General features: G+C 53.9%; 10 protein-coding genes across 10 annotated transcripts; 6 read left to right on the forward strand and 4 right to left on the reverse strand.

Moving 5' to 3' along the window:
- Window positions 1-242: 242 nt before the first annotated feature.
- On the reverse strand, window positions 243-2,915 carry HER10_EVM0004273 (uncharacterized protein; the record flags this gene model as incomplete). The annotated part of the gene is made up of 5 exons (XM_035473923.1): window positions 243-873; window positions 932-1,558; window positions 1,618-2,547; window positions 2,596-2,673; window positions 2,796-2,915. 5 exons carry the CDS (start codon window positions 2,913-2,915, stop codon window positions 340-342), a joined length of 2,289 nt encoding a protein of 762 aa, XP_035329201.1. The 3' UTR covers window positions 243-339.
- Window positions 2,916-3,951: 1,036 nt separating this feature from the next.
- On the reverse strand, window positions 3,952-4,760 carry HER10_EVM0009287 (uncharacterized protein). Its single transcript, XM_035478778.1, has 4 exons — window positions 4,670-4,760; window positions 4,415-4,620; window positions 4,317-4,363; window positions 3,952-4,261 (listed from the first exon to the last, which is right to left on the reverse strand). The coding sequence occupies exons 1-4, from the start codon at window positions 4,706-4,708 to the stop codon at window positions 4,242-4,244; spliced, it is 312 nt and encodes a 103-aa protein (XP_035329837.1). The 5' UTR covers window positions 4,709-4,760; the 3' UTR covers window positions 3,952-4,241.
- A 314-nt stretch (window positions 4,761-5,074) lies between these two features.
- Window positions 5,075-6,418, forward strand: HER10_EVM0004922 (RNase3 domain-containing protein; the record flags this gene model as incomplete). Its single annotated transcript, XM_035474549.1, has 2 exons — window positions 5,075-5,411; window positions 5,465-6,418. The coding sequence occupies exons 1-2, from the start codon at window positions 5,145-5,147 to the stop codon at window positions 6,416-6,418; spliced, it is 1,221 nt and encodes a 406-aa protein (XP_035329278.1). The 5' UTR covers window positions 5,075-5,144.
- Window positions 6,419-7,881: 1,463 nt separating this feature from the next.
- HER10_EVM0001063 (acyl CoA binding family protein) lies at window positions 7,882-8,073 on the forward strand (the record flags this gene model as incomplete). Its single annotated transcript, XM_035470824.1, has 1 exon — window positions 7,882-8,073. One exon carries the CDS (start codon window positions 7,882-7,884, stop codon window positions 8,071-8,073), a length of 192 nt encoding a protein of 63 aa, XP_035328836.1.
- Window positions 8,074-8,313: 240 nt separating this feature from the next.
- Window positions 8,314-10,122, forward strand: HER10_EVM0013337 (acyl CoA binding protein; the record flags this gene model as incomplete). Its single annotated transcript, XM_035482699.1, has 2 exons — window positions 8,314-8,670; window positions 9,934-10,122. 2 exons carry the CDS (start codon window positions 8,314-8,316, stop codon window positions 10,120-10,122), a joined length of 546 nt encoding a protein of 181 aa, XP_035330314.1.
- Window positions 10,123-10,901: 779 nt separating this feature from the next.
- Window positions 10,902-13,684, forward strand: HER10_EVM0000634 (NADH dehydrogenase). Its single transcript, XM_035470407.1, has 6 exons — window positions 10,902-11,121; window positions 11,190-11,213; window positions 11,264-11,315; window positions 11,370-11,384; window positions 11,454-13,358; window positions 13,423-13,684. The coding sequence occupies exons 1-6, from the start codon at window positions 11,007-11,009 to the stop codon at window positions 13,538-13,540; spliced, it is 2,229 nt and encodes a 742-aa protein (XP_035328779.1). The 5' UTR covers window positions 10,902-11,006; the 3' UTR covers window positions 13,541-13,684.
- Window positions 13,685-14,624: 940 nt separating this feature from the next.
- Window positions 14,625-16,936, reverse strand: HER10_EVM0004067 (uncharacterized protein; the record flags this gene model as incomplete). Its single annotated transcript, XM_035473724.1, has 1 exon — window positions 14,625-16,936. The coding sequence occupies exon 1, from the start codon at window positions 16,599-16,601 to the stop codon at window positions 14,625-14,627; it is 1,977 nt and encodes a 658-aa protein (XP_035329173.1). The 5' UTR covers window positions 16,602-16,936.
- Window positions 16,937-17,782: 846 nt separating this feature from the next.
- Window positions 17,783-18,964, forward strand: HER10_EVM0010595 (aldo/keto reductase; the record flags this gene model as incomplete). Its single annotated transcript, XM_035480049.1, has 3 exons — window positions 17,783-17,890; window positions 18,068-18,188; window positions 18,255-18,964. 3 exons carry the CDS (start codon window positions 17,783-17,785, stop codon window positions 18,962-18,964), a joined length of 939 nt encoding a protein of 312 aa, XP_035330009.1.
- A 212-nt stretch (window positions 18,965-19,176) lies between these two features.
- On the reverse strand, window positions 19,177-20,496 carry HER10_EVM0000156 (uncharacterized protein; the record flags this gene model as incomplete). The annotated part of the gene is made up of 3 exons (XM_035469950.1): window positions 19,177-19,917; window positions 19,999-20,180; window positions 20,355-20,496. The coding sequence occupies 3 exons, from the start codon at window positions 20,494-20,496 to the stop codon at window positions 19,177-19,179; spliced, it is 1,065 nt and encodes a 354-aa protein (XP_035328723.1).
- A 1,148-nt stretch (window positions 20,497-21,644) lies between these two features.
- Window positions 21,645-26,644, forward strand: HER10_EVM0013447 (cytokinesis regulator). Its single transcript, XM_035482804.1, has 2 exons — window positions 21,645-25,174; window positions 25,227-26,644. The coding sequence occupies exons 1-2, from the start codon at window positions 22,777-22,779 to the stop codon at window positions 25,799-25,801; spliced, it is 2,973 nt and encodes a 990-aa protein (XP_035330326.1). The 5' UTR covers window positions 21,645-22,776; the 3' UTR covers window positions 25,802-26,644.

The following is a 26,644-nucleotide window of genomic DNA, read 5'->3' on the forward strand; positions in this document are numbered from 1 at the left end:
AGCATTCTGGCTGGGCTTCGTGAGGCAACTCCAACGCCCACTTGGGGTTTCGAGGTCACACTGACGCACCTCCATATCGCAAAATCCGTAACCATGAAGTGTCCAATGCACTCAGACAAGTGATAACCTGCCGAGCGTAGGATGACAGCTGATTTGTAAATTAATGGCCGAGGAAGATGTTTCGTAAGCACGGACAAATGAGGTGGTGCAATGACTTTGTCAAAGTTGAGGGAAATCGAGTGGGGTGACAAGGAATTAGGGGAAGGAGGTCCTATAGTGACGCAGAGTGAGAACAGTTGAGAAGTTGATGGTGACAGTATGAAAAGATGGTGACGAAGTCTAGCGGTAGCCGCCGCCACCGCCGCTGTAGCGAGGACCAGCACCCATTCGGTTCATGGCAGGACCAACTCCGGGGCCGGGGCGAGTAGCGACAGCCGGGTTGGTGCAAAGCATGCCCACGCGAGATCCAAACTTGGAGCCACGAAGAGAAACCATGTGCTTGCGAATGTGGGCGGCGACAACCTCGCGGTGTTGCAGACCCGCATGAGTGAGGATGTACTGAATGAGATAGTTGCCGTACTGGTCGCTTGCAATATCGACGAGGGGGATGCGAGGGCGATCAACACGACCCTCACAGACCCGATCAAGATAGCGGCTTAGGAACTCTCCCCCTCCAATCTTCAGGCACTTCTCGACAACCTTGGAGGCGTACTGATCAGTGCTATATTCGGCAGCGTAGCGAATGACATGGTCGATAGCACGGCTTCTGTCCGCTGGAGCGCCATGCTCACAAATGTGCTGGATGCACCAATTTCCGAACTGTCCGTGAGCCACAATGTCAATGTTGGCAAGAACTTCCTCAATACAGGGCCGCTACAAATCCATAGTTAGACACATATGTAGAAAAGAGGGTAGCAAAATATCAGCATACCTTATCTTCCTCGAGACAGTTCTCGAAGATGTTCTGGACAACCAGGCTGCCAGTTTCGCCCAGAGCGACTTCGTGCCACATGCCTCGCAAAGCCTCGTTGACGAACTTCATGATCTGGGGCGGTGATTCGGACCATCGAAGCTCAAAGAGCTTCTGCCAGACATGACAGGCGTAACGATGAATGACGGTCTCGGGAATTCTGCGAAGGAGTTCATGGACCATGATAGCCTTGTAGTCCTCGGGGACGGAGTCGAACGCCTTCTGAACGACATGGCAACCAAAGGGATCCATGGACAAATTGAGAGTATTGCCGCGAATGGCTTCCGCGATCTTAACAACCTGCTCCGGAGTGCCGTGCTCGAAGCAACGCTGTACAAGGAAGTTGCCAAAACGGTTGACCATGAGAGGATACGCTTGAGCAACGATTGCCTCCACGATCTCGTACTTCTGGTCCGGAGTGCCAACCTTGAGCTTCTGCTGCAGGAAGATGGAGGCCTGCTGGTCATTGTTGCAGACAATCTTATCCACAATGTACTTCCAGTTGCAATTGACGTTCCGGTCCAACAAGCGGCGGTAGTTGAGAGGCTCAGTAGTTGGCAGGTACGTCTGGCCCTCGGTGGCAATGGCCTGTTTGAGATAAACATTAGCATTTTGCATCAAGATCCCCGTCTGTCATTGTCACGTACCTCGCTCTTCCATCCATCGCCAGTGGTGAACTCAGTGGCATGAGGCGACAATGAACTTCCTGGACCCTGCTGATTGAAGCCTTGATAGCCCATGTTGCCTGAAGCGCTACCAGGTGGACCACCCATGGGGTCAAACGGAGCAGGAGAGGGAGTGAAACCGCCATAGTTATGTCCAAAGTTGGTTCCTCCGTATGGCTGAGGAGACGGCCAGCGGCTGTTGTCAAACCGATTGTTCCGGCGACTGCTAGGGGGCCGAGAGTACATCTCGGGTTCATGGCTCATGCGATCATTGCGATAACCATCTGCCATAGAGTACGGTCCAGCGGGGTCCATATAGCCCTGGTTGAAGCCGCCACGTCCGCCACCATACCAGTCACCGCCAGAGTCGGAAATGGGAGCAGCCGCACCAAAGGAGAGAGGAGCTCTGTTGTTGCCCCAATGGCGGGGACGACTGTAGTTGTTGATGGAAGGAGCGCCGATATCCGAGGAGTTGTCGTCGGTAGGCCAGACATTCTCAGCTCCGAATGCTCCCAGACGAGCCGCGGGCGGAGCCGGAGCGATGTCCTCTTCTTGCTTGACCGAGCGCGACTGAGCCAGCTCGTGATCGAGGCGAGAGATCTTGTTCTGTGCTCGAACAAGCTCCATCTTCAGTCGAAGGAGCTCGTCCACGTTGCCGTTAGTCTCCTTAAGAGTGGCACTGGTTGGGCGACTCGTGGGTGCAGTCGTAGGGAACGAGTCCGTGGCAGGAGTGATAGGGACCGAGTTCGTCGTCGAAGAAGCCTTGTCGAAGTGACGGGCGTACAAGCTGTTCTCGTCAGAGTTCTTCAAAGCCTCGTTCTGTTGATCGAGGGCAGCTTGCTGCTCAGATAGCTTGGCAAGGAGCATATCCATAGGGTTCGTGCCAGCAATAGTGTCCTGATTGGTCTTCTTCTGTCGTCGCTGTGAGCGAAGCGGCAGATTACGAGAGGAAGAACCAACCTTGAGAACATTCTGATTGGCAAGCTTGGATGTAGCAAGAGTTGCAATAGTTTGCTTCTGCTTGAAGGCAGGGAGACCCTTTGATTTTTGTTAGCCCGGACTTCTATCTTGATCGAAGAACTCGTGCTGCATGGTAGTGGCCAAGGGTAGAAAACAATGATAGACCTTCAAGACAGCGGTGAGAAAAGAATTGTACTTACCGAGGCAGGTGACTCGATGGAAGGCTGGATGTTCTCCTCTTCGTGATGAGGCTTCAAAGCCGTAGGAGAGCTTCGCTTGGGGGTCTTGGGGGTGAGACCCGCGGAGGGAGGTGTAGACATCTTGACGTCGGACAATCTCTTCTTGGAGGGTCAATACTTTGCAGAAGATAGAAAACAAGGTAATGCCGTAAGGTGGCAGACAAGTTGAGAAAGATTCCTTGGGAGGGAGACGCAAAGAAGAGTGCTGATGGAGATCTTCTTTGCGGTGGAGGGAGAGGTTTGTTTGTGGAGGAATTGTGGAGGGGAAAGGTGAGGAAAGCTTTTTGTGGTGGGAATGGGGAGAGAATGGGGGATGGGAAGGTGAGGTAGGAACGAGGAAGGAGCTCGAGTTGGTGTCGGGAAGGAGGCAGTTCCGAGCAGCACAGGCACCTTTTTCAAGGTAAGGCGTACGAAGGTCCTAATCGAAGCTGCTGCGGGTCAGGACAGAATGATCTGAAAGCGTTTAGATCGTGAAGTCGGTTCCGAGTTGAAGGAGGAATGATGAGCTGTTGCTTGGCCTGGCGAAGGAAGGGCTGTTGTTGAGGGCGTTGAAGTCGGAAGGAGTTCGCGACTCGGCCGAGATTTAGCACGGTCTTCCTGATTTGGGCGAGGACGTTCAACTTGTTTACGCAGGTACCGTGCAAGTCTTTCTACATGAGAAGACCTGTCGAGCCGCTCCATATTCCAGCTGAAGGAGAAGGGCCTGGCTAGCCGGCCTCTGATTATTCACCACTGCCTACCATAGCGTTGCCTAACCATCAGATGACATTCAACTTGAAGGGAAAGCATACCGCTCCTGCTGCCTTACCCGAATCCTTTCATCAGCCCTTTGAAAAGACTCAGCTTTTGCGATGGCACTTGTATGCTTCGCCAGATATGCCACGAGCAGTAGGACGAAGATTCGCAGATCCAGGGCAGACACCAGACGGTATTGTTCCTAGCACTGAGGAAATTAGGAAGTACTAAGTGTCTTTACTTGCGAATAGCTCCACGCAGCACGCAGTGGCGTTCGGCACCTACCGACCAAGGCAATCATTCAGCTGGGAATCAACAAAATGGTAGTTGTCGTTTGAAACATGAAACAAGGCTGTCTCTCGGAGAGACTTATGATTTTTGACTCTGATATCCTCCATTGTATTTGTACACTGGCTGCCCTCCATGTTGATGGATATCCTCCCCATGGCCGGCTGAAGCCGTAATCTACGGTATTTTTATACCATGCCTGTGCCTGAGGGTCCCTAGACACTCGCATACTATGACAGAGCCGCCGGGGCTGCCTCGGTCGGCAGCTGGACTGACCAAAGTCTCGCCGCTCTCTATATATGGAGAGTGTCCTGGCGCGCAAGATTCCGGGGGATCGCTCTATGAATGCACATCGTATCGTACAATCGATCTCTTGGTCGACGTTTATCGCTTCTTGGGCTCGGCTGTAGAACGGTCAGCATAGATATCTAATTGGAGGCAACAAACGGGATGACTCACTCTTCGTCTTCTTCTTTTTCGGCGCGCTCTTTCCTCTGGCCTTCAGTCTGTCTAGGCGTTAGCGGTAGCTCCTTCGCCCCCTTCAGCCCATGACGTACCCAGCAATGTGTTCCAAGCGGTCCATCTCTTCCAAGTCGAGGGTTGTGACATGAGGACCAAACTCCCTCTGCACATCCTTGACGGTCACAACCTTGCGTGGGTAGTAGTCGGCGATAGCAGGTCCCTTCATTCGCTGGCGCAGGATCTTGTTGCCCGTCCTCACTCCCTCGGGGTTAAATACTGTCGCAAAGACTTCGCATTGGGCCTATAGAGGTTAGCAAACGACCAGACAGGTCAGAGAATCGCGAAGTCACCTTCATGAGGTCCAACAACCTCGCGCGTGGGACACTCATTTTGCAGGTCTTGATAGAGCTCTATCAGACCAGCCAGAAATTTGTCGCGAAGTCGAACAAGCTTGGGCGAACCTGAGTCCTGAATTGGACCCGCAAGATGAGAGCTGCGCACTCCAATTGGTTGCGGTCCTGGGATCATCGATTGGCCGGCAACACTCGGTACGTATCCACGTCCTTGTCGCATCCCAGGCTCAGGGACTTGATCCCTGCAGCGGAAGCACAGTGAGCTCCACCCAAGCCTGGACTGCTTAATTTTTGTTGCTTCTTGAGATGCCCACTGGTGAATAAGACGTAAGTTTCGACATTGCGACGAAATACTCTCAGTCCTATCGACCACATTTCATTCTTCTTTTTCTTTTTCACAACATCAATCACAACATCTTGTTGTATCCTTCCACCGTTATTTGAAATCTGTTTGTCTCGAGGGAGAATCAAAATGAGCAAGCGCTCGAGTTCAGGGACGCTACCACCGAGCAAGCGAAGGCATACCGAAAGCGAGGCAATAGACTTGCTTCTCGATCACGGCGATGACCTCATAGAATGTCTCCAGGCACTTATCAAGGCCAAGACAAGATCTTCTATCCATCGCGAAGACTTGCAAAAGATACGGCAGCTCAGCAAGGTGTTATTGCCATCTTTTGAGCAGTTGGCTAGTGAAGGAAAGACACAAGCCCTCGAAAGCGGTGAGATTGACGAGAATGAGGTAAAGACATTAGCTACGTTTCATGCGTTGTCAACTTTTTGCTGACTTAATAGGGAAAGGATGTATCACATGAGAAGGGCCAATCCCCATTGACACCAAAGCAAAGCCCAGTGGTCTCAGGACCGCCAATACCGTCTTTCATCCTGGTCAAGCCATGGACGCCAGCCGATATTCCGACGACAATGCCGCCTCTGCCAAAAATCACGAATCCTGTCCTAGAGTTGGCGGCCTTTACTCATGTAGGCGTGGCCAAGCACAAATCGGATTTGATTTACGACCGCCTTGAGTGGCTTGGAGACGCCTATGTCGAGTTGATCTCGTCCTCCCTCATCTTCCAGACTTTTGGAGGGATGTCAACGGGCCAGTGCTCGCAGATCCGAGAGCTTCTGATTCGCAATGCCAACCTGGGAGAGTACTCAACACACTACGGGCTGTTCGAAAGAGCGAATCTGCCGTCCGAGTTCAAGCCCAGAGGCACTCAGCCGGCCGTGGCAAAACCACATGAAATCAAAAAGGTTCGCGGTGATTTGTTTGAAGCATACGTCGCTGCTGTGGTTCTTTCCGATCCCATCAACGGTCTCACTCGAGTTGCAGAGTGGCTCAGGACACTATGGGCATCGACTATCAAGGACCAGATCAGGTCGGTTGCCAAGACGCCCGGGTTGCAGACAGTCAAGGAGCTTGGCGCGACGGTGACAGAAGAGTCTAGTCTGCCTCCAAAGGTCCTCCTTAGTCAAGCTATTGGTGCGAACGGCATCACCATCCGCTACGAAGACTTACCCAATGCGAACAAGAAAGACAAGTACAACAAGAAGCTGGCCCTCTTCAGCGTCGGAGTGTACCTTGACGGATGGGGCGAGAAAAATAAGCTCCTCGGAACCGGTAGCGACTTGAATAAGAAGGAGGCGGGCCAAAAGGCAGCGCAAATGGCGCTAAACAACAAGAAATTGTTGAAGGTGTATCAGGATAAGAAGAAGGCTTTCCTGGCAGCTCTTGGGGAGAAATAGGCGAGGTCAGAGTGAGGCGGTTGCACTATACCCATGATACCAGTTTCAATTGAAGCAACAACCATCTAAGAAGAAACAAGAGCCTCCAAGTGACGAAATTGCCCGAAAAGCTATCGCTAGATAGTACATAGCTGTGTATAGCTGTTAAGGAGGTTGATGAAGCACACCAGAAACACCAGATGAGCTCGACTCGGACGTTCGCTGAAGTGTTAACCATACAAACCGCGTGGGTGCTCAACCTAGGAGCCGAGATGAGTAAACAGCTAGCTGCCCAATGCCGAATAACGATGGACATCCGTAGCCGCTATGCTGGGACCCATAGGCCTCGGCTCAATATCAGCTCAGAACTTATACTGAAGTCTCAATTGACGGAACTTTAAATCGAGGACGAAAACAAAACAAAAGACAATGGAACATCCCGCACATCCAAGGTTGCCCGCATTTCACGTGCTTACATACATGTCTCTCTCGGCCGACAAGCAGATGCCGCAGGCTACCGGTACCTAGCTTCAATCACACGCACAAGGGACAGAAGACGCGGGGATGATGGGAGTAAATTGCTAGTCGGGATCTCGGAGAAGCACAAACCCCTGACAAGCCCGCGTCAGGCCCGCGCACCCAGGTCCCACGTCCACTCTAAACTCCCCCAGGTGCTGCTGCTGGGTTGGGGTCGTAGTTGGTTGCGCGGGCTTCGCTGCGTCTGAGTTGCGTTGCGTGACCCGCGGCCGAGGCAAACACGATTTACCGGAAATCGCCCACCCCTTCCGATGCTGCTAACATCGGCGCGAACCCCCCCAGTGGCCCTCTCCAGGGCCCAATTTAGAGACAGCTGATTGCCGGTACCGAAATACCTTTGCCTCATTGCCAGCACCCGCCATCGCCGCCGCTACTCTCCTGCTACCCACTAGATCCCTTCTTTCTCTTTGGACGACGAAGGGAAAGAGTCTCATGGCGAAGCTCTCACATAATGCATGTCAGCGTGCTGGATCTCTAAGTCTCTCCTTTTCCCAGCACCTGTCGATCCCCCATTCCGTTTCAGTTCCGGCTGCCAAGGTACCTCGCTCTACCGGCACATCCAGGTGATTTGCGGAACTAGGTTATCTGAGTTGCTATCTCCGCCTGGTGTTGTTGAGCCGAACCCAACCCCGACGCTCAGAACACCTCGGATATACCCCCATTAAACGAACGCGTCTTCCCTCCCTTTGCCAACTAATCACGTCGGTGCGGTCGCCTCGAGAAACGGCTTTCTAGATGGCTGACTCCGTGGGTGAGTGCAAGCAGAACCTTACTCTGCGCCCGTTGTGGAGAGAGCAATTCCCCGGCTAATTATGCGATTATGCCTTCTCTCTATAGATCGCGTGTTCGTCCATGCCTTAAATACCGTCAAGAAAATCCCCAAAACGGGGGCATCGCGTCCCCCGCCGTCCGACAGACTTCGACTCTATGGCCTTTACAAGCAAGCGATGGAGGGGGATGTCGATGGCGTCATGGAGCGGCCGACCTCGGCTTCCGGCATGCCAGCCGACGAGCTTCAACGCGAGAAAGACAAGTGGGATGCATGGAACCTTCAGAAAGGTTTGAGCCGGACGGAGGCGAAGAGGAGATATATCGAGGCATTGATCGAGACGATGCACAAATATGCGACAACACCGTAAGCCCGCTTACCTACCCTCCTGCCACTGGAACCGCTCTTTGCGCATCGCAGCCCACTGACTCGTCACCACAGAGACGCAAAAGAACTAGTCTCGGAACTCGAGTTCGTATGGAATCAGATCAAGAACAATAGCCCCAGCTCGACCGACTCTTCACCGAAAGGCACAGGTTACACCGGCGAATTACGACAGTTCCAGCCACCCCTGACCGGATCCGAAGGCCCCCTGAAGGTCCTCAGCCCCATGAGCGAGGACGATGCGGCAGAAAGGAACTCAGATGGAAGGATAGGTTACGACGATGATGACGAAGGGGACGCGCTCGTGCCCAGCAGTAACTGGTCCCGCAGCGTGGAGCGCGCACTTGAGAAGCTGTCCGCCGAGGTCGCGGCGTTACGAGAGCAAATAACAACAGGCAGAGAGTGGAAGTCCAAAAAGTCACGAAGCTTTCCAGCCTGGCTACGATGGTTTACGTGGGTTATCATGAAACATCTAGCCATCGATATGGTGCTGCTAGCCTTCATCCTACTGTGGATGCGCAAGCGCAAGGACCGGCGACTGGAAGACTTGGTCCGGGCAGGGGTGAAGTTGATGCGGGAGTACGTGAGGAACGTCTTACCGGCCAGATGACAACTCTCTCGCCGGCAGTACGAGAATGCGAGGCTTTCAGGCTGATAACACAGTCGGCTCGATCGACAGTATCGCTACTCGCTGCTTGAAGCGACACCGGTCTGTCTAGTGTGTTCTCTACCCTTCGTCCCGCTTGGGAGGCTTCTTCGACAGCAATGACGCTTTGAAGTCAGTCTTGGAGTAGTGGCGAATGCTCCCATGACGGCCCGAACATCTGTGCCCCTTTGATTGAACACGGGGAATGATCTCATCAAGGGAACAGTCTGGATAGCGAAGATGAAGAAGTCCTCTCTTGGAGATGGGCGGTCGACCCGAAGTACCCGCAAAGGACATCACAAAGAAAGCCATCATATGAGAAAACAACCACATATGCTGAGCCAAATGCAGCAGTTGGCCGAGTCTTCGGGGTCATGAGGCAGGAACCGATTGTACTGAACAACCTACATATTCAAGGGATGTCCAGAGCTAGGACCGGACTGATCATATAAATGTGATATCCAATAGCAAATAGTTGTAAATTCAAAAATTTAGCGTTTCACTCTCGTACCTATGCCGCACTTACCTGCTCAGACTCGCACTGAACCTTTCACTTGGTACACCAGCGAAGTTGGGGAAACTTCAACGACCTCACTCAAAAGTGAGAGACAAGCAAACAAGCGACGCTAACAGAGCCTCTGCAACGAAACTTGAATATATCTTGTTCATGTGTGCCCATTGAGATTTTAGTCAATCCCAAAATAGTAGGACCGGGGTGTAAGTTTGATGCCACCTTGAGACTGCGATCACAGGCGTGGGACCTCAGCTTACCTTTACAGTTTTAGTCCCACCTTCCCACGAAGCGGAACCTCAACCTTTCGTCCTACACACCTTCCATCATATTACTCAATTCAATCGGGTCGCGACACTGCGAATTCGACCTGAGATGCGGTCAAGAACCAGATTGGCACCCAGATTTCGATAATAGCGACGGACTTGTGGGCAAGATGCAAGAAGCCATAAGTGATCAGTCGACGGGACTTGGAAAGGCAGGAGCCTCTGCTGATTATACCATGGAGGAGGAGGAGGATATCCCACAAGCGGTGCCGGCTCTGGCGATGTTCATTCCTTTAGAAGAGAGCCTCTTCGATCCCTACGACGCTCCGCGTAGCGAGCTTGAGCGCATCAAGCTCTGCCAAGAGAATCTCGAAAAACACACAGCCGCCGTCGAGCAGAACCTTGTCTTTGTTTATGAGCGAGAGCACAAGCGAATCTTACAGGTTGCGAAACAAGAAGAAGCGGAAAAGGGCTTCATTGAGACGCCCGCGGGCCTCATGCAAGGCGAGGAAGCTCTCATCATGGAGTCGGTCCACGCCCCGATACCGCCCGGCGCCGATTATAACGACCGACACCTGTCCACGTACAAGCCTCCCGAGGCTCCGCAAGTGATGCCTCCTAGGCCATCAGCACTTCAATGGTCTCTCTACAATGCTGGCCAAGCCGTGGGTCAACTGTACGGATACACCAACCACGCCCAGGAGCTCAAAGAGCCCTATCAAGAGATGTTGAACGCTGCACTCAAGGCATCGTCTGCCCACCAAGGGCAGGGGGATGAACCTGCTCGAAGCTAGAAGCGACAAAAGATAGTTTGAGTAGCAGTTGACGAAAGTGTCTCAGGAGGACAACAAGAACTCAGGGCGGCATGCAAGACAGCCGGAGGTCTGAGGAGGACCGACCAAAACGCTGCCACAAGGATGTTTCCGGCGCATGACGGCGATGCATCCGCCACGCGGTTCGTGTACATAAGTAGCGTACATACGCATCACGAGATATTGGTAAAAACACACGTACTATCTACATCTAAGTCTCGTCGTCATCATGATATGTAACGACCGGCGGTAAGAGGCAGCGGTCATTGAAGAATTCTCCCATGCTTCCATAAACGGCGTCAAAAAGCTTCATCTAGGTACACTAGATAGAGGAAGGCTCGATCAAGCATCTTGCGAAGCTCAAGCTCACCTACGATAAGTGTCCATACAATTTAAAGTGAAGAGGAAAAAGAGAAAGAGGCGCTCTGCGACGAATTTTTCCGCAGACTAAATGGTGCTCAGAGAGAATTTTGGATGCCTCAGGCGATAAGTAAGCTTCCGGGATGGTCGACCAATCACGGTTGATGTAAATTAATCGCGATTTACGCACTAGCGCCACCAAATCCCCATGGTCCGGGACAGAAGAGCAGTTCCCTCCCGACGTCAACGATTGAATATCAATCCGCCTCTCACCCAAACGCCCTCCCCCGTTTCGTCAGAGTCTCAATCCGTCAAGGCGATACGATGCTGCGGCATTCATTAGCACGTTCGGCTTGGCGGACTGGCAAGCAGGCCGCCAATGCCTCGCGAACTTTTGCTACAACAGCTCGCAGGAATGCTGAAGTCGAACTGACTGTTGGTAAGGACGAACCCGCCCTCGCGAGGGGCTCAATTGGGTTCTATCGAGGTTGCTGACGAGATCTATAGACGGAAAGAAAGTGTCGGTCGAAGGTGAGCTGCAATGTGGCCGTGTCCGAGGATTCCTACTCACGATCTTCTAGCCGGCTCCGCCCTGATTCAAGCTTGCGAAAAGGCAGGCGTCACAATTCCCAGGTTTGTCCAGCCGTCAATAAACAATCCGTATGGCATTTACTAACTTCTCTACAGATATTGCTACCATGAGTACGACACCCTTTTCGATCGAATCGATGACCGCTGCGAGGGATGACCCCCGACTGACAAATACAACAGAAAGCTTGCGATTGCCGGTAACTGCCGTATGTGCTTGGTCGAAGTCGAGCGTGCACCGAAGCCCGTAGCCTCCTGCGCATGGCCCGTCCAGCCCGGTATGGTCGTCAAGACCAACTCCCCCATCACACACAAGGCCCGCGAGGGTGTCATGGAGTTCCTCCTCGCCAACCATCCTCTGGACTGCCCTATCTGCGACCAGGGTGGTGAGTGCGATCTCCAGGACCAGTCGATGCGATACGGTGGCGACCGTGGCCGCTTCCACGAAATTGGCGGCAAGCGTGCCGTCGAGGACAAGAACATCGGCCCTCTCATCAAGACCTCCATGAACAGATGTATTCACTGCACCAGATGTGTGCGTTTCTCCAACGATATCGCCGGTGCCCCCGAGATGGGCTCTTTCGGCCGTGGCAACGACATCCAGATCGGTACCTACCTTGAGAAGAACCTCGACTCCGAACTTTCCGGCAACGTTATCGACCTGTGCCCCGTTGGTGCCCTCACCTCGAAGCCTTACGCTTTCCGCGCGAGACCTTGGGAACTGAAGCACTCCGAGTCCATCGATGTCCTTGACGGCTTGGGATCCAACATCCGTGTCGACTCCCGTGGCCTCGAGGTTATGCGTATCCTCCCCAGACTCAACGACGACGTCAACGAAGAGTGGATTAACGACAAGACTCGTTTCGCCTGCGATGGACTGAAGACCCAGAGATTGACCATGCCTTTGATCCGCCGTGAGGGCAAGTTCGAGCCCGCCGACTGGGAACAGGCCCTCATGGAGGTCGCCAACGCCTACCATCACATCCAGCCCAAGGGTAACGAGTTCAAGGTTATCGCCGGTGAGCTGACCGAGGTTGAGTCCCTGGTCGCCATGAAGGACTTGGCCAACAAGCTCGGCTCCGAGAACTTGGCCCTCGACATGCCCAACGGAAGCAAGCCCGTCGCCCACGGTATCGACGTTCGCTCCAACTACTTGTTCAACTCCAGGATCTACGGTATTGAGGAGGCTGATGCCATCCTCATCGTCGGAAGCAACCCCCGCCACGAGGCCGCTGTTCTTAACGCTCGTATCCGCAAGCAATGGCTTCGCTCTGACCTCGAGATTGGTGTCGTTGGCGAGACCTGGGACTCAACCTTTGAGTTTGAGCACCTTGGCCTCGACCACGCTGCTCTGAAGCAGGCCCTTGCCGGACCCTTCGGCAAGAAGCTCCAGGCTGCCAAGCGCCCCATGATCGTCGTTGGCTCTGGTGTCACTGACCACGTTGACGCCAAGGCCTTCTACGAGACCATAGGTGCCTTCGTCGACAAGAACGCCGCCAACTTCATCACCCCTGAGTGGAACGGTTACAACGTTCTCCAGAGAGCCGCTTCCCGCGCCGGTGCCTTCGAGGTCGGCTTCACCACCCCCTCCACTGAGGTTGCTGAGACTGCCCCCAAGTTCGTCTGGCTCCTTGGTGCCGATGAGATCTCTGAGAAGGACATTCCCAAGAACGCTTTCGTCGTCTACCAGGGTCACCACGGTGACCGCGGTGCCCAGATCGCCGACGTTGTTCTCCCCGGTGCTGCCTACACCGAGAAGGCTGGTACCTACATCAACACCGAGGGCCGTGTCCAGATGACCCGCGCCGCCACCTCCCTGCCCGGTGCTTCCCGTACCGACTGGAAGATTGCCCGTGCCGTCAGCGAGTTCCTCGGTGCTCCTCTGCCTTACAACGACGTTGCCCAGCTTCGTGACAGAATGGCCGAGATCAGCCCTGCCCTGGCTGCCTACGATGTGGTTGAGCCCGTCGCTCTGCAGCAACTGAGCAAGGTTCAACTGGTAGACCAGAACAAGGGCTCCAAGGCCAGTGGTACACCTTTGAAGAAGGTTATCGAGAACTTCTATTTCACAGACGTCATCTCAAGAAGGTATGTTATCCGTGTCAAGACGTTTTCGAAATCTTTGTCAGTCATAGCTAACATGTACATCCAGTTCACCGACAATGGCCCGCTGCTCGGCGGCCAAGGCCAGTGGCAGCCCCAAGACCAACTTCATGGCACCAGGCATGGAGGAGGACAGGCCAATGGGCCAGATTGCGTACGGAGCATGAGGGACAGACTGTACGACTACGACCGTAGAGGGAGGAGGACGAAGATGAAGAAGAAAAGAGAGTTCCTTTGTTTGGGATGGATGCATTGCTTGTATATAATAGCACGCGCGGGTAGAGAGTGGTGGGTAGTTGAAGAAAGTAAATACCTTCATGTCTTTTGTGTCTCGTGATGCCTGATCGATGTCATCTCCAAGTGGCCTCCGTTAGTAAAGAAGGTGTATGGGCCTACTAGGTAGTCAAGTGAGTGTTGCCGCCCAATTAACATGACCGCTATTCTTACGTACTACCGCCATCATAACCCTTTTTTCCCCCTTGAGGTAGATAGGCAGTCGATTCTCTGGGATTACACCCTGAGAATACACCCTTAGAGATGCAGGCGAGGGCAATCTAAAGGCAGTGGTAATGATGAAGGTGATCGTAGAATCTTTCAACTCTACTTGTTACGCACCTGGCCTCTACACACCGTATACGAATTTGCTACTTGTCAACACCACGCATAATGATGCAAATTACAAAACAATCTTGTGCTACCCCCAACGCGGCTCGTACTACCAGCGATCTAAAGGAGTATGTACTCATTAATCGGCAGCGCTACGACGGTGGAAGACAACCGAATCAAGGATCCTGGATGTATTGGCCGCACATCGCAAACTGGCCGAACGTGTGTCCGAAGCAATGGAAACAAGAAAGAACTTTCCAAGATGTGATGAAGATACTAACAGATGGTCTTCGCAGTGAGAAGTTGCTGGAAACCTTGGAAGGTTTTCAGGAAGCAAATGAACCGGTATGATGGAGGAAGTACCTTGGATCGCGCAGAACGATAGAGTTGGTATTTCCCATTCCCTTATGAGAGCAAATGTCTGCTGGAGTTCCCAATTCATGGTTTCCGTAGCTTTGATCAATTAGACCTGTAAATCATGATGGCTACCGAGACAAGATTTAGATACATGTCGTTTTGACGTCTGAGGACGGCAATGATGAACGTATATGAACCAGTGGCAGCATTTCAACACTTGACACAACCTTTCTTGATCTTAGGCGCTTGAGATTCTCATTGAAGGCTCGCATCTATGGGCTGGATACCCTATGAGCTACAGCTGCACTGAATAGCCCTCTTCAACTTGGGCACATCTCCAACCCACCGTTCCTCCTCCGCCCTATCACCCTTGTACTCCTGACCGTCAACCTCCTGACCATCCCAGCTCTCCTCAAAGGGATGCAACGCCATCTGCATAACCCTCCTCAACACATCCCTCTCGCCATCCTTCTCAACCCGCTTGATAATCTCGTCAAGCACCCAGCCACGCGGCACAAAGTTGGGGTTCACAGCCTTCATGGCCTTCTCCCGCTCGGCATCCTGGCCCTCTTCTTCACCCCAGTCTTCGACGACGCGAGCGCGCCACTTGTCCAGCCAGTTCCCGACATCAGACCGGCCCTTGGCCTCGCTGCCGGCCGTCGCGCCCTCGGCGTGGAAGAAGCGGGCAGCTGTCTCGCGGCGGGCATCCTCGGTAGCAATATCCGACAGCTTGACGGAGCTGAGGCGGCGGAAGAAGTGGTTGAAGTCCAGCTCGTGGGTCTCCATGGTGTCCAACAGCCCGCTAAACAGCTCATCGAAATCACTTTCCTTGAAGTTCTTCAGACCAACGCGAAGCGTCATGAGACGCTTGTACTCGGCCATGAAGAGCGCCTTGTACTCCTCGCCGACCTGCATGATGAGCTTCTCGGCCCGTCCAATGAGGACCTCGGACTCGCTCTCCTCGACGCCGTCCTTGACGAACTTATCCTCGTCCACGCCAGCCCCCGCGCCGATAAGCTCGCCTAGTGCCTCGCCGAAGCGAACGAGGTTCCACCAGATGATGGTCGGCTGATTTCGGTAGCTGTACCGCAGCATGTGGTCGTCGTGGTTGGGCGTGTAGGCTGGGTCAAAGTTATCCATGAACGCAAAGGGGCCGAAGTCGATGCTCAGGCCCGCGATGGAGGTGTTATCCGTGTTCAGCACGCCGTTCATGAAACCATAGGCCTGCCACTTGGCGACGGTCAGAGCGTTGCGGCGGGCGACTTCGCGGAAGAGACGGGTGAAGCGATTCTCAGCTGAGTCGTCTGGGCCCTGGATTTCTGTTGCCGGGACGCCGCGTGCGGGCTCGTGGAGGGAAGAGTCGGCGGGTTTCTCGGGATTGTCGAGGCGGCCGGGGAGCTTTTCCCAACCGCCGAGGACGTCTTCGGCTACATATGTTGCCAGCGTACGGAGCATGGCGCGGTCGCCTCTGGCACGGGGAAGATCAAAGTTTCCCAACCGGATCCAAGACTGCGCAAAGCGCAACACAATCGCACCCGGCTCAACCGTCTCTCTCCTAACCTTGACATTGGGCAACAGCGTCAGAGACAGCGCGCGCGTGCTAGGGATCCCGAGGGCGTGGAGGGCCTCGGAGACGACGAACTCGCGGATACTCGACCGCAGCACCGCCTTGCCGTCCGCGAAGCGAGAGTACGGGGTGATACCCGCGCCCTTGAGCTGCAGCTCGTACCGGGTCTTAGTCTCCGGGTTCGTCGTCTCGAACAGCGAAATAGCCCGCCCGTCACCCAGCTGGCCTGCCCACTGCCCGAACTGGAACCCGCCGTAGCACTGCGCCCAGGGGTACCCGCCCTCGAGCTTCTCCTCGTCCCAGCCGTGTAACCTGTTCCCAGCGACGGTCTGCTTAAAGTCCTCTGACTCCTCGTCGCCCTGTTTGATCCCGATATCGCGCATCGCGGCCGGGCTCACGGCGAGGAGCTCCGGGTTCTCGGTGGTCTCGGGGCGGACCCAGGTGAAGGCCGCGTTGCGGACGCCGCGCGGGGCGATTTGGTCGCGCGGGGTCTTGTGGGAGTCGGCTGGCGTCGGGAAGATTGCGTCGGGCGGGAGGGAGGAGGTGTAGGTCCATGTCTTGGGGAGTTCGCCTATCGGGAGGCCTTGGTAGGACGTCGCTGTCGGCTTTGCGCCGTTGGAGAGTTGGGCGGCCATGATGGCCGGAGGTTTGATGATAGCTCTTGGGACGGCTCGGCGGGAGAGCAGTCTCGAGAGCATATACGCGGATTTGAGGTTCACTTTTGGTGCGAGATACAACGGAGGGTAAACAAATCTATTCACATGAAGAGAATGGGGGTATCATTTGCAAGTGTACATGAAAAGTGATTACAGAAAACGTGGTGGAGGGGTCATTCGGTAATGATGATCCGTAGTGTGTAAGTCAGCACCGAGTCGGCGATGAGGGACTCTCGGAGCTTCAGTGGCGATGCCCCAAAAAAATCTACGCTGACTAAACCAAAGATGCGCACCTGGATAGAAAGAACCTCGGCGTCCACTTCGACGGTCGCCGATGGCAACAACCACCGATTCCGGAGACAATTAATCATCCAGACAACTCGAATACTTTTATCAAAATCTCGAACTTCGAAACCCCCTTCGGTCCCCGCTCCATGATCCGAAAGGGGTCCAAAGCCCCCAGGATAAGGTACCCAAAGTTCACGGTCCGAGTCCCGGCCGACGCTGCATGTCGAAGCCCCCCGGGTGATGCATCACGCAACAGCTCCCACACTGTCGTCACCGTTGGCGTCACTGCGAAAAGGATGCAGCAGCCCCCAAACTCCCCCTCCCCGCCGCCGTCCCGGGAATCCAGCACGCCCTAGCAGACAGCTCCAATTGGGGCAAGTGGGGGTGAGGAAAAGGAAAGCTGCGGTTCCAGCCCACTGCAGCAAGTTCCGAAAAAGCGCCTCCCTTTGACACACCAAGAAAGCTCACCCCAATTTACCAGTAGAGGCACGACTTTCGGTGATGTCAATTGGACGTCTCGGCTCTTGTTGGCCGATGCAGGCGGGGGAAGCATGTTTTTCCTGCGAGTTTGCTATTACTGCATGTCATCGAAACAAACCTCGATGCAAGAGCTGAAAGACCAGTGCCCTTTTGAGTGTCTCGTCCTCGTCCCATCCCATCGTGCTGATAACACAACCGTCACCCCTCACCTCATAGCTCCTACCTCATAGCTCCTCCCTCGTAAGAGACCAGTAGAAGGCCGTCTCGTTGTATTAGAAATACAAACCCCTGGCCGCGGTCCATCAATACCCGTTTGCTCGAAGCTATCCTTTATCTTCCCCTCCATATTACATCGCTTGATGTTCTTGACGATAAACTCATCCAGACTCTGCTCAACGCTACGTCCTCGTCCCGTATTGCCCCTCATCAGCTCTCAACATCTTCAAAAACGCACCATGAACTCGATTCTGTCCACCTTCACGCCCGATGCTTCGGGAACCCCTCCCAAGCAGGTGGATTATATCCCGTGGCTCACTCTCAACGATGGCAAGATGATTCCAATGGTGAGTGAGACTTCAAGTTAAAGGATTCCCGTTCCTGCGGGAAGATCTGCCGCTCGGCAATGCATGTCAGCATCCAGCGCCAAATCCCAGGGCATTCCAACTCAAATCTTAAATTACAAAATTGCTGCATCGCCGTCGGCTTGCTCCAAGAAACGTCTCATACTGACGTATCTGCAGCTCGGATATGGCCTGGGTACTGCCAACTACAAGGCTGGCGGGGCCAGCTTTGACGAGAAGATCGTCGACAACACCGTCATGGCGATCAAGGCCGGATACCATCATCTCGATGGCGCCGAAGGTGCGTGCAATATCACTCACTCACTCACACTTCCCACAGATCACCACTTTTTAACACGATCTCTAGTATACGGAAACGAAGAAGAACTCGGCGCAGCCATCAAAAAGGCCGGCGTGCCAAGAGAGAAGCTCTACGTCACCGCCAAAATCAGCGGTACCAAGAAGCAGGACACCGAAGAGGCCTTCGCTACCTCGCTGAAGAAGCTCGACCTCGAGTACGTGGACCTCTACCTCATCCACGCGCCCTTCTTCGCCGACTCGGACGAGGAGCTGCAGCAAAAGTGGGCGGATCTCGAGGCCATCCAGGCCAGCGGCCGCGCCAAGAGCATCGGGCTCTCCAACTTCTTGCAGCCGCAGATCGAGGCCATCTTGAAGACGGCCAAGGTCGTGCCTGCTATCAACCAGATTGAGTTCCACCCTCACCTGCAGCACGGCGACCTGCTGCAATTCCACCGCGATAATAATATTGCCGTGTCTTGTTATGCGCCTCTAACGCCGATTACTTCGGACGTCGATTCGCCCGTTAGGACGATCTGGGCCAACCTGTCCAAGAAGTACGGCGTGAGCGACTCTGTCATCGGACTCCGCTGGTGCATCGATCAGGGTCTGATTGTCATCACCACGTCTTCCAAGGAGGAGAGACTGCAGAGCTACCTGAACCATATCCCCGCCATCAAGCTTACACCCCGCGAGGTGAAAGAGATTGCCGAGGCTGGCAAGACCAAGCACGTTCGCGGGTTCTGGAAGAACAAGTTCGACGCTGATGATACCCGTTGAGTATGACAAAGTTCGGGGTCCGCCACCGCTCGTTGTAGTCAAGGGCGTATTTAGTATTGTTAGTTGTAATTAGTAATTATGGACGTCGTTCCGATAGTGATGTCTGTGTGCAAGTCTAATCTCTCACGCCTACGGGGCACATTGGCATGACATGAATGTGAGAAGGCCTGAAGTGAAGGTATCGTGCTTTATTCGTTTTCATGTTCGTCACCTCATAACTCATCATCAGATTCCGTCTCGCTGCCAGCGGGCGGCGGTGGAGCTTTGGGAGCTGCTTTCTTTCTTGCAAAAGGCAACTCCCTCTTTGCAGGAGGCGCCTCCTTTTTCGCGGGCGTGGCAGCGGCCTTTGGCTTGGGCGGTGGTGATAGTTGAGACCGCGTGTGCTTACTGAGTGCTGGTGCTGCCGGCTCTTCGTCGTCATCATCTTCGCTAGCCGTCTCGTCCTCGTCCTCAGTCGTGTCACGCTGTTGATCTGACAGGTCCGCAGCTTGCTCCTTCACCTCATCAACATCCATTTTGCCTTCGCTTTCCTCTGACGAATCAGCATCATCGACAGGCGCGGGAGCGGTCTTCCTCTTGCCCGGCCTCGACTTGGCGGCCGCATGGCCTCTTACCGCGGCCTGGGAGCTCTGCTGTACCTGCGCTAGCTTCTCCGGCTCGACGGATGCAGACGCGAGTAGCTTCTGCTGCTGGCGGATCTTGACCTTCTTCTCGTTGAGCAGGTCGCGGAACTTTTCGAGCAGTTCCGACTCGTCAGCCTCCTTGGCCGCGACTAGCTCGTCGAGTTGAGCTTTGAGCTCCCGCACAGATTCTTCGAGTTTGCTTGCCTTTGCAGTCGTCGAGGCTAGAGCTTCCTTGGCCTCATTGGCTGTCTGCGCCGAGAGCGCACACCAGTCGAATAGCTCAATGAGCTCGCGTGGGCTGTGGCTCAACTCGATGGCGCCGAGCCGTTGCTAGTTTACCCAGCCCGTCAGCCCAGCCCGGCCACCCATCCGGAAGGTAGGGAAAAAGGCTGGAACATAGAAAAAACTTACTGTAAACTCATTCCCCTTTTTTCGGATTGTCAGGGTGAGAACTGACTCGTTTTCCACAGAGGCGATTGCCTCAACGCCCTCGGCCGGTTCTTGGTGCAAGACCGCAATCAGGATAGTGACCCATTCTTCCTCAGACACTGGACTGTTCTTGACGCGTAGTGATGCGACTTTGTCATGACGCACTACCAGGGAAACCCTACCGTTAGCTTTTTTCAAAATTTCCCGTATAATATGAGGTGGATGAGTTCGGCGCATGAAACAGGTGTCGGCCAGGACCCCACTCGCCCGGGCCGCGGTGATCGTCGGCCAGGAAGGCGGGATGACGAGCGTTTGGAACTTGGAAGTTGGAAACTCACGAGAAACGGCATATGGCTCCACGCCATCTGTTCCCACCAACTTGACATCTAGTGCCTTTGACCTAGTAGGCGTGGCCTGGACGATGACAAAAGCGCCTTCACTGTCTGACCGGGGAAATCGGAGAACGTGGCCGGATGCCATGACTAGGTGAACTAAATCGACATAAACTTGAGGAAAGAATCGGTTGGTTTGCCCCTTGCGTGCCACGGGGATGAGCTGAAGGTTCGATGTAAGTGGCAGTTGCAACCCGGTGCAAGGTCCGAGAGCTCAGGTTGGTCGGGACTGTGGTCGGAAAGTTTTAGTAAGTGCGTAATTATTTTGTTCTCAGGGTTGGAATCTAAATTGCAACTACGGTGTCTCGAGGGGAACTCCTGGTTGGATGGAGGTTGAGACAGAGCAGTCCGGGAGAGTGAGACTGAGACTGGATTTCCGAAGTTGGTAGTTTGTTGATTAAATACAGTGAAGTGAGTGTGGCTTCATCTTAACCGTGAGGGTCTTCGAGGGGTCCTGGGGTCGAGAGCGCTAGGCAACTATGGCGCTCAGACAGGCAGCAGAGGGGGGGGGGGGACTGTGCAACGCCTCAGGCAGCCTTGGCCCTGTACCTTGGTATTGAGACGTAGGTTCGGGACGGGAAGGAGGTACGGAGGTCGTGGGATGGCACGGAGGGCGGGAAAGTAAGGCAAGGAAGGTAAGGTCGTCAGCAATTGTTTTGGTGCTTTCTGTGCTTGTACCTTCCTTACCTTGGGCGAGGTCGGGTGCTGTCAACAAATAAACAGGAAGCTACGGAGACGACGGCTTTGTGTTTGGACCTAAGGTACTGTGTAAGGTACCTATTGCCTGTGGGATGAACCGGAAGAGAGAAAAAGCCAGACCAAGTAATTACCGTCCAATATTCCTTCGCCCTGGGATCCCATAGACTCTCGATAACTTCTTTTCCTGCCCTTGATAAAAGGAATCGTTAGAAAAGGCAGGCAGCACTAATTATAGCCTAATGCCTCCATTTTCTCCCTGAGCTGCCAGCCTCTCGCTGCTGCATTCGCCGTTGGCTGAGCTCAATTGAAACGACGACGGGTGGAAAGGGCTGTCGCGCCTCCAACGCGTCAGAATCGTGCAAGTCAAGTGCAACCGTCCCCGCATACATGTGGTCGTCGTCCAATCAATGAACCATCTGATGTCCCCGCTAAATCACGTTGCTCACCCTGGGAAAAATTATGATTCACTGGAGAGCCCTGGACCCCCGGTCTGCACCCTCCCACGCCCTCCGTGCCTCCCACCTGTTCTTTTCCCCCGTCTGTTGTCCACCCGGAGCATGACTCTGCCTGTCCCGCAGAAAAAGAGCGGACCCAGCTTGTCTAGATCGGCTTTCTCTTTTTTTTACCCACTCTCTTCCCTCTCTCACCGTCCCTGCCGGCCTTATTATTTACTCCCTCCTTCTGTTGTCCCAGTACCTTACACAGAGAGACTAAGAAAAGACGATAGTGGATTCTCAATCAAGCTTAAGGAAAAAGAAGAAAAGACGAGAGAACCGAACCTAGCGAAAAAGGGGAAACGTGAGAATCGTATAACACACGCACACCGGCTGTCCCTGCTACCCCCAATTCTGTCACCCTCGTGCCTGCGGAACACCTCACAAGATACGTAGCTCAGTGGGTTTGCCCACACCTGCGCGCAATACCAGCCACCCAGCTGTCCACCACACCATCCACTACGTTGCGCTGTGCTGCACCACGCTGTGCCCACGCACCACTCGTACTGGACCCAGCCCACCATCTGGCCGACCTACCACCTCGCTCTGTTTGCCAGGCCCGATCCATCAACCCCAGCTTCCCAGCCATTTTTGCTACATCTCATCCAGCAAGAAGGGCAAATCCAGTCTCTCCCCCCCGACACTCACGACTGCCCTGATCTCATTCTACTCCAGCACAACCCTCGACAAACGTCACGCTCGACATCTCTGGACCCTGTTCCTGTTCCTCTTGCGCAATCACCCCTTACGACGAACTTTCTTTGCATCACCTCCACTTGTTCTGCTTCTGCACCTGTTTGCATCTCTCGCAATTCATCCTACCAGTAGCCGACAGACACTACTTCCCACACTACCACACACATTCCCGGAAACGACGATACTTTACTCGATTCAAAAACAATCCGCGCCGCCATTTCTACGCCTAAACACCACCACGACAAATCTTTTTGCGCCCCCCGCGACGCCTAAATACTACCAAACAACATCGCTTGCGACCACTATCTCCGCCTTGTCAAGGTTATGCCGGGCCGGGGCTGCTGTTATTGTTGACGATATGATCTTGCAACATTGACAAGCAGAAAAGCGCTGTCGGGAAGTCTTTTGCGATACGACTACGGCCTTCTCGGACCCAATTCAATTCTGCGCTCCCCCAAACAAAGAAACCTACCGAAAACATGGAACCTCTACGCCTCAAGCCACGCCAGCCGGCGGCGGAACCCGATATCGAAGACTGGGACGATGACGATTTCCAAATCGACACCGACGATCTGACATTCCGCACCGCCTCTACCGCTACCGTTACCACCCTTCCTCCCTCACGACGCGACTCTGCGTCTTCACATGTTTCCCTCCGTTCCGACCTCGAATCTATCCTGGACGAAGAGACCCACGTGCATGTCCCGGGCGACGACGAGAAGTCGACCCTCGACGCCATCGCCGCTGCCACACAGGCCGGCATTCCGATACCCAAAAATGTACCTTCTTCCGCTCTAATGGGCGGTACTATTAAACGACTTGGTGGACGAAAGATCAAGAAAATCATGCAGGACGACTGGGAGGATGATCTGGTTCTTCCAGACTCGGCTCAGGCCCTTCGCATCAAACCTCAGGACGGCTCTAGGTTCCCCGACGCTCTTCGACAAGTCAGCGGCGGTTCCAACCAGACTAGTCCGACCAAAGCTATGAAGACTCCTCCCGCGGTTTCCATATTGGACAGGAGAGAGTCGACGGAATCAAGGACGAGCACATTATCAGGGGCTCTCAACTTGGAGAAGTTCCGTGACAACGATGACGACGACGACGATTTCTTTGGCGATGGATCGGAGACTATCAAAGTGTCAAAGACTCGCCCGCCTAAACCCATTTCACTTATCACCCCACCGACCCCTCAGAAGATTGACAAGCCTTTGGACGATGATTTTGAGAACGACTTCGAATTGCCCTCAGATGGCAAATTGAGGCTCTCGACTAGAAAGGACATCCCAAAGACGCCGTCGAACCAGGCAGATGATCTGGACTGGGGTGAGGGTAGCCTCGGTACTCGGTTCGGAGGCACACGAAGAGACGCTCGTTCGAATAGGAGCTCGTCTGTCTCCGCCATGAGCCCCAGCGTCTCGAGCTCATTCACCGCCGAGAGCGAAGATGAGACGTTTGATGGCCTTGTACTCCCTAGCGGCCCGGTCAACTTTGGTGAGAGATTGAGTCGTAGGAAACTCAGTCGCTCCCCCGTGCGTCCCGTCGAAGAAGAGCCCCCAAATCTCAAGACTCCTCAGCCGCGCGAGCCAGAGCCTGAAGACATGTTTGATGGTCTTGACGTGGGTGATGGCGACGTCTTCAACTCGGGCAGGCTTACACTCCATCGCAATATTCGTGTAAATGCAAACCGCCCACCGAGCCCCCAGAGACCCAAGACTGCAATCTCATTGACCTTCACCAACAAGGCTACTCCGTCACGGCTCCCTCGGCCTAGTCATGAGCGTCATGAGCGAACTCAGTCTGCCCTGGAGCCTGTGTCTGAGAGTGGTGGTCCTATCTTTGCTCGTACGAGAAGATCTCAGTCTCGCATGGGTCACCAATCTCAGTCTTCCGTCACGAGTATTCATAGCATGCCGACTCCCACAACACCTTCTCCATCGAGCTCTTTGCTCCCGTCGACTCCACGCAGGCGAGAGCTTGGTGCTAGAACCTCTACGACGTCGCTGCGTAATGAGCCGACGACCACTAGCACGCAGTTGTTGAGATTTAAGCGATCTCTGCCTGCAATGAGCAGCTCTCACTCACCGGCAAAGACAATGTCCCGGTTTGAACGGCCACCGTCTAGGACAGATGGCCGTCCGCCTTCCTCGATGCGGCCCAAGACTCCTACTGAGAGATCTCGACCCGCTGTGGAAAGCTTCGCTGCCCAGCAACGACGCCCCTTTCTCCCTGCTGGGGCGTCACAATCCCAGTCGCAGCACGTGACTGCAAAAACTTCTCGCAGCTTCCGCCGCCACGATTCTGAGAACGCTCTAGACCTGCGGCCGACCTCGAGGGCATTTTCCAGGTCGACAATGCGGTCGCCGAGTCCGAAGAGAACAAATCGTCATTCGGACCATATCACCCGCGACGGTTTGTCGTTCCGCACTCTCACCAAGCCAAACCGAACTCGGAACTTTGGTGATGGGCACGAGTTGGACGGATTCGACGACTTGCCTACTTCGGCCCATTCAGAGGCAAAATTTGTCCGACAACCTGTCAAGGCACCGCTCCGCAACAAGCTTTACCAAAATGTGCTACCTGATCGGACTACCACGCCCTCCCCGGCTCCTTACTCCCCTGCGAAGGGTGATTACACGCCCCATTTCGCCCGCGATACCCAGGCTAGCCGAATTGCTCGGGAGACCTCGCTTGCTCAACGAGCTCCATCAGGCCCACTGGCGCCTCTCACCTCGTCGCGCGTTTCCCAGCTGTCGTCCAGGAACAATTTCAATCCCGGACTACCACAGGCGACGGTGCGGTCGAAAAAGAAGAGGAACCTTCCTCAATTGAAGCCTCATCTAATTTCCAACATGAATAAGGACAAGACTCCGCAACGTAAGTGCACTAGCCCAATGGATTGCACATCGTTATACTGACCACCCTGTAGATCTTCAGGGTATGTTCTACAACCCCGACACCTACCGTTGGGAAGGCAACGAAAATGTCTTGAACGCGTTCGACCCACCCGCATCGTCCCCATCGCCAACATCAATGCCGCCGCATGTGGTACGAGATAAGGAAGCTTCTTCAACGCCTCGGCCGGCTCTGATCACGAACATCAGCCACACGAAGGGCGTGCAGGTTGTGGGCGGCATGGTCTTTGATCCACAAAACATGTGCTGGCTCAAGCTCGGCCCACAGACGAACACCAAGTCTGAGATACCCGACCCCATGGACGGCTTCAATGCTTTAGACGACGATGAGGACGTCTTCAAGGACATTCCCGATCTCGACGACAACCAAGGCGACTCCAAAGAACCCGGTCGCGTTAGCGAAGTTAAGGACGAGTGGCTCGTAGGGGAAGAATTCGACGTTGGTCCCGAATTCGTTCGGAGACAGCGCGAAGAAGAAGACCGGTGGCGAAAGAAATGCGAGAAGTGGCTCGGTGTCGGAGACCGAGACCGCGAAGCTGCCAGATGGGCGATTCGCGACATCCTACTTCATCAAAGGGCTGCCCAGTAGACCTCACCACACCAACAGCATTCTACTTCGGGCGGCATACCATGCTTTTTTCTTCATACATAATTATTTTAATACCCCTGGCGTCATGGCGAACGACAGGGCGAGCTACGAACGAGGCGTTTTGGAAGAAGGATTACGACGAACAACATTTATGACGATTCCAGTGACGACTTTCTGGACTCTTCTTTGTGTACAACATACTCCTACAAAAGGTCTTGAATAGGATTCATGACACACGGCTTTAACGATGAAAAGAGGTCCGGCAGAGGAAATGGCACGCCGACTTTATGACAACAAACAGATGATTTGGGATTTGGGACTCGATACCATCCAGACCCGAGCTGGATAAGAGGGTTTATAATCATAGTGGAGGAAAAAGGATTGCTTTGACGTTTGCATTTTTGTACAATGCTTTTTATCTTTACGATGCTGTTTGGAGGAGGTTGGGGGTAGTTAGCCTTTCTTTGCCTGTGGAGGTGGTCAAGGATTGGTTGGTGTGTCTGTCATTTATCTCTTTGATGATGAGAGACACGTTGATGAAAAGCTCTGCTTAGATTCATTTTTTTGGCTTCGGCGTATTGGATTAGCAATAACCCAATCTTCTTTTCTCAATTCTCTTCGTGGCCAGCTGGCTGGATAATTCCTTCTTGACGTGGACGTGAAAGGCTTTTTTTCTTAAGCGGCGACGGCAAATGACGGTCACAACAGATGAACGGCGACAGCGACGATCATGTCAACAAACTCTTCACTGTTCAATATTTTCGTTCGATACTTTTTTTTATTTCCCGAAAACCTTTTTGAGCTCCGACTCCATTTAGTAGTAATAGGTAATTATAATGCAAC

The sequence above is a fragment of the Colletotrichum scovillei genome (assembly GCF_011075155.1).
Source record: "Colletotrichum scovillei strain TJNH1 chromosome Unknown Contig00009, whole genome shotgun sequence".
Classification (NCBI taxonomy): domain Eukaryota; kingdom Fungi; phylum Ascomycota; class Sordariomycetes; order Glomerellales; family Glomerellaceae; genus Colletotrichum; species Colletotrichum scovillei.

Bases quoted from the DNA above. Each gene is read 5' to 3' on its own strand.
- HER10_EVM0009287 (XM_035478778.1), bottom strand. From the start codon at position 4,708: ATGAGTGTCCCACGCGCGAGGTTGTTGGACCTCATGAAG. The intron at 4,621-4,669 runs GTGACTTCGCGA...TAACCTCTATAG, and splicing joins GGTTGTTGGACCTCATGAAG to GCCCAATGCGAAGTCTTTGC. The intron at 4,262-4,316 runs GTGAGTCATCCC...ACCGTTCTACAG, and splicing joins GAAAAAGAAGAAGACGAAGA to CCGAGCCCAAGAAGCGATAA.
- HER10_EVM0000634 (XM_035470407.1), top strand. From the start codon at position 11,007: ATGCTGCGGCATTCATTAGCACGTTCGGCTTGGCGGACTGGCAAGCAG. The intron at 11,122-11,189 runs GTAAGGACGAAC...CGAGATCTATAG, and splicing joins TGAAGTCGAACTGACTGTTG to ACGGAAAGAAAGTGTCGGTC. The intron at 11,214-11,263 runs GTGAGCTGCAAT...ACGATCTTCTAG, and splicing joins AAAGAAAGTGTCGGTCGAAG to CCGGCTCCGCCCTGATTCAA.
- HER10_EVM0013447 (XM_035482804.1), top strand. From the start codon at position 22,777: ATGGAACCTCTACGCCTCAAGCCACGCCAGCCGGCGGCGGAACCCGAT. The intron at 25,175-25,226 runs GTAAGTGCACTA...ACCACCCTGTAG, and splicing joins TAAGGACAAGACTCCGCAAC to ATCTTCAGGGTATGTTCTAC.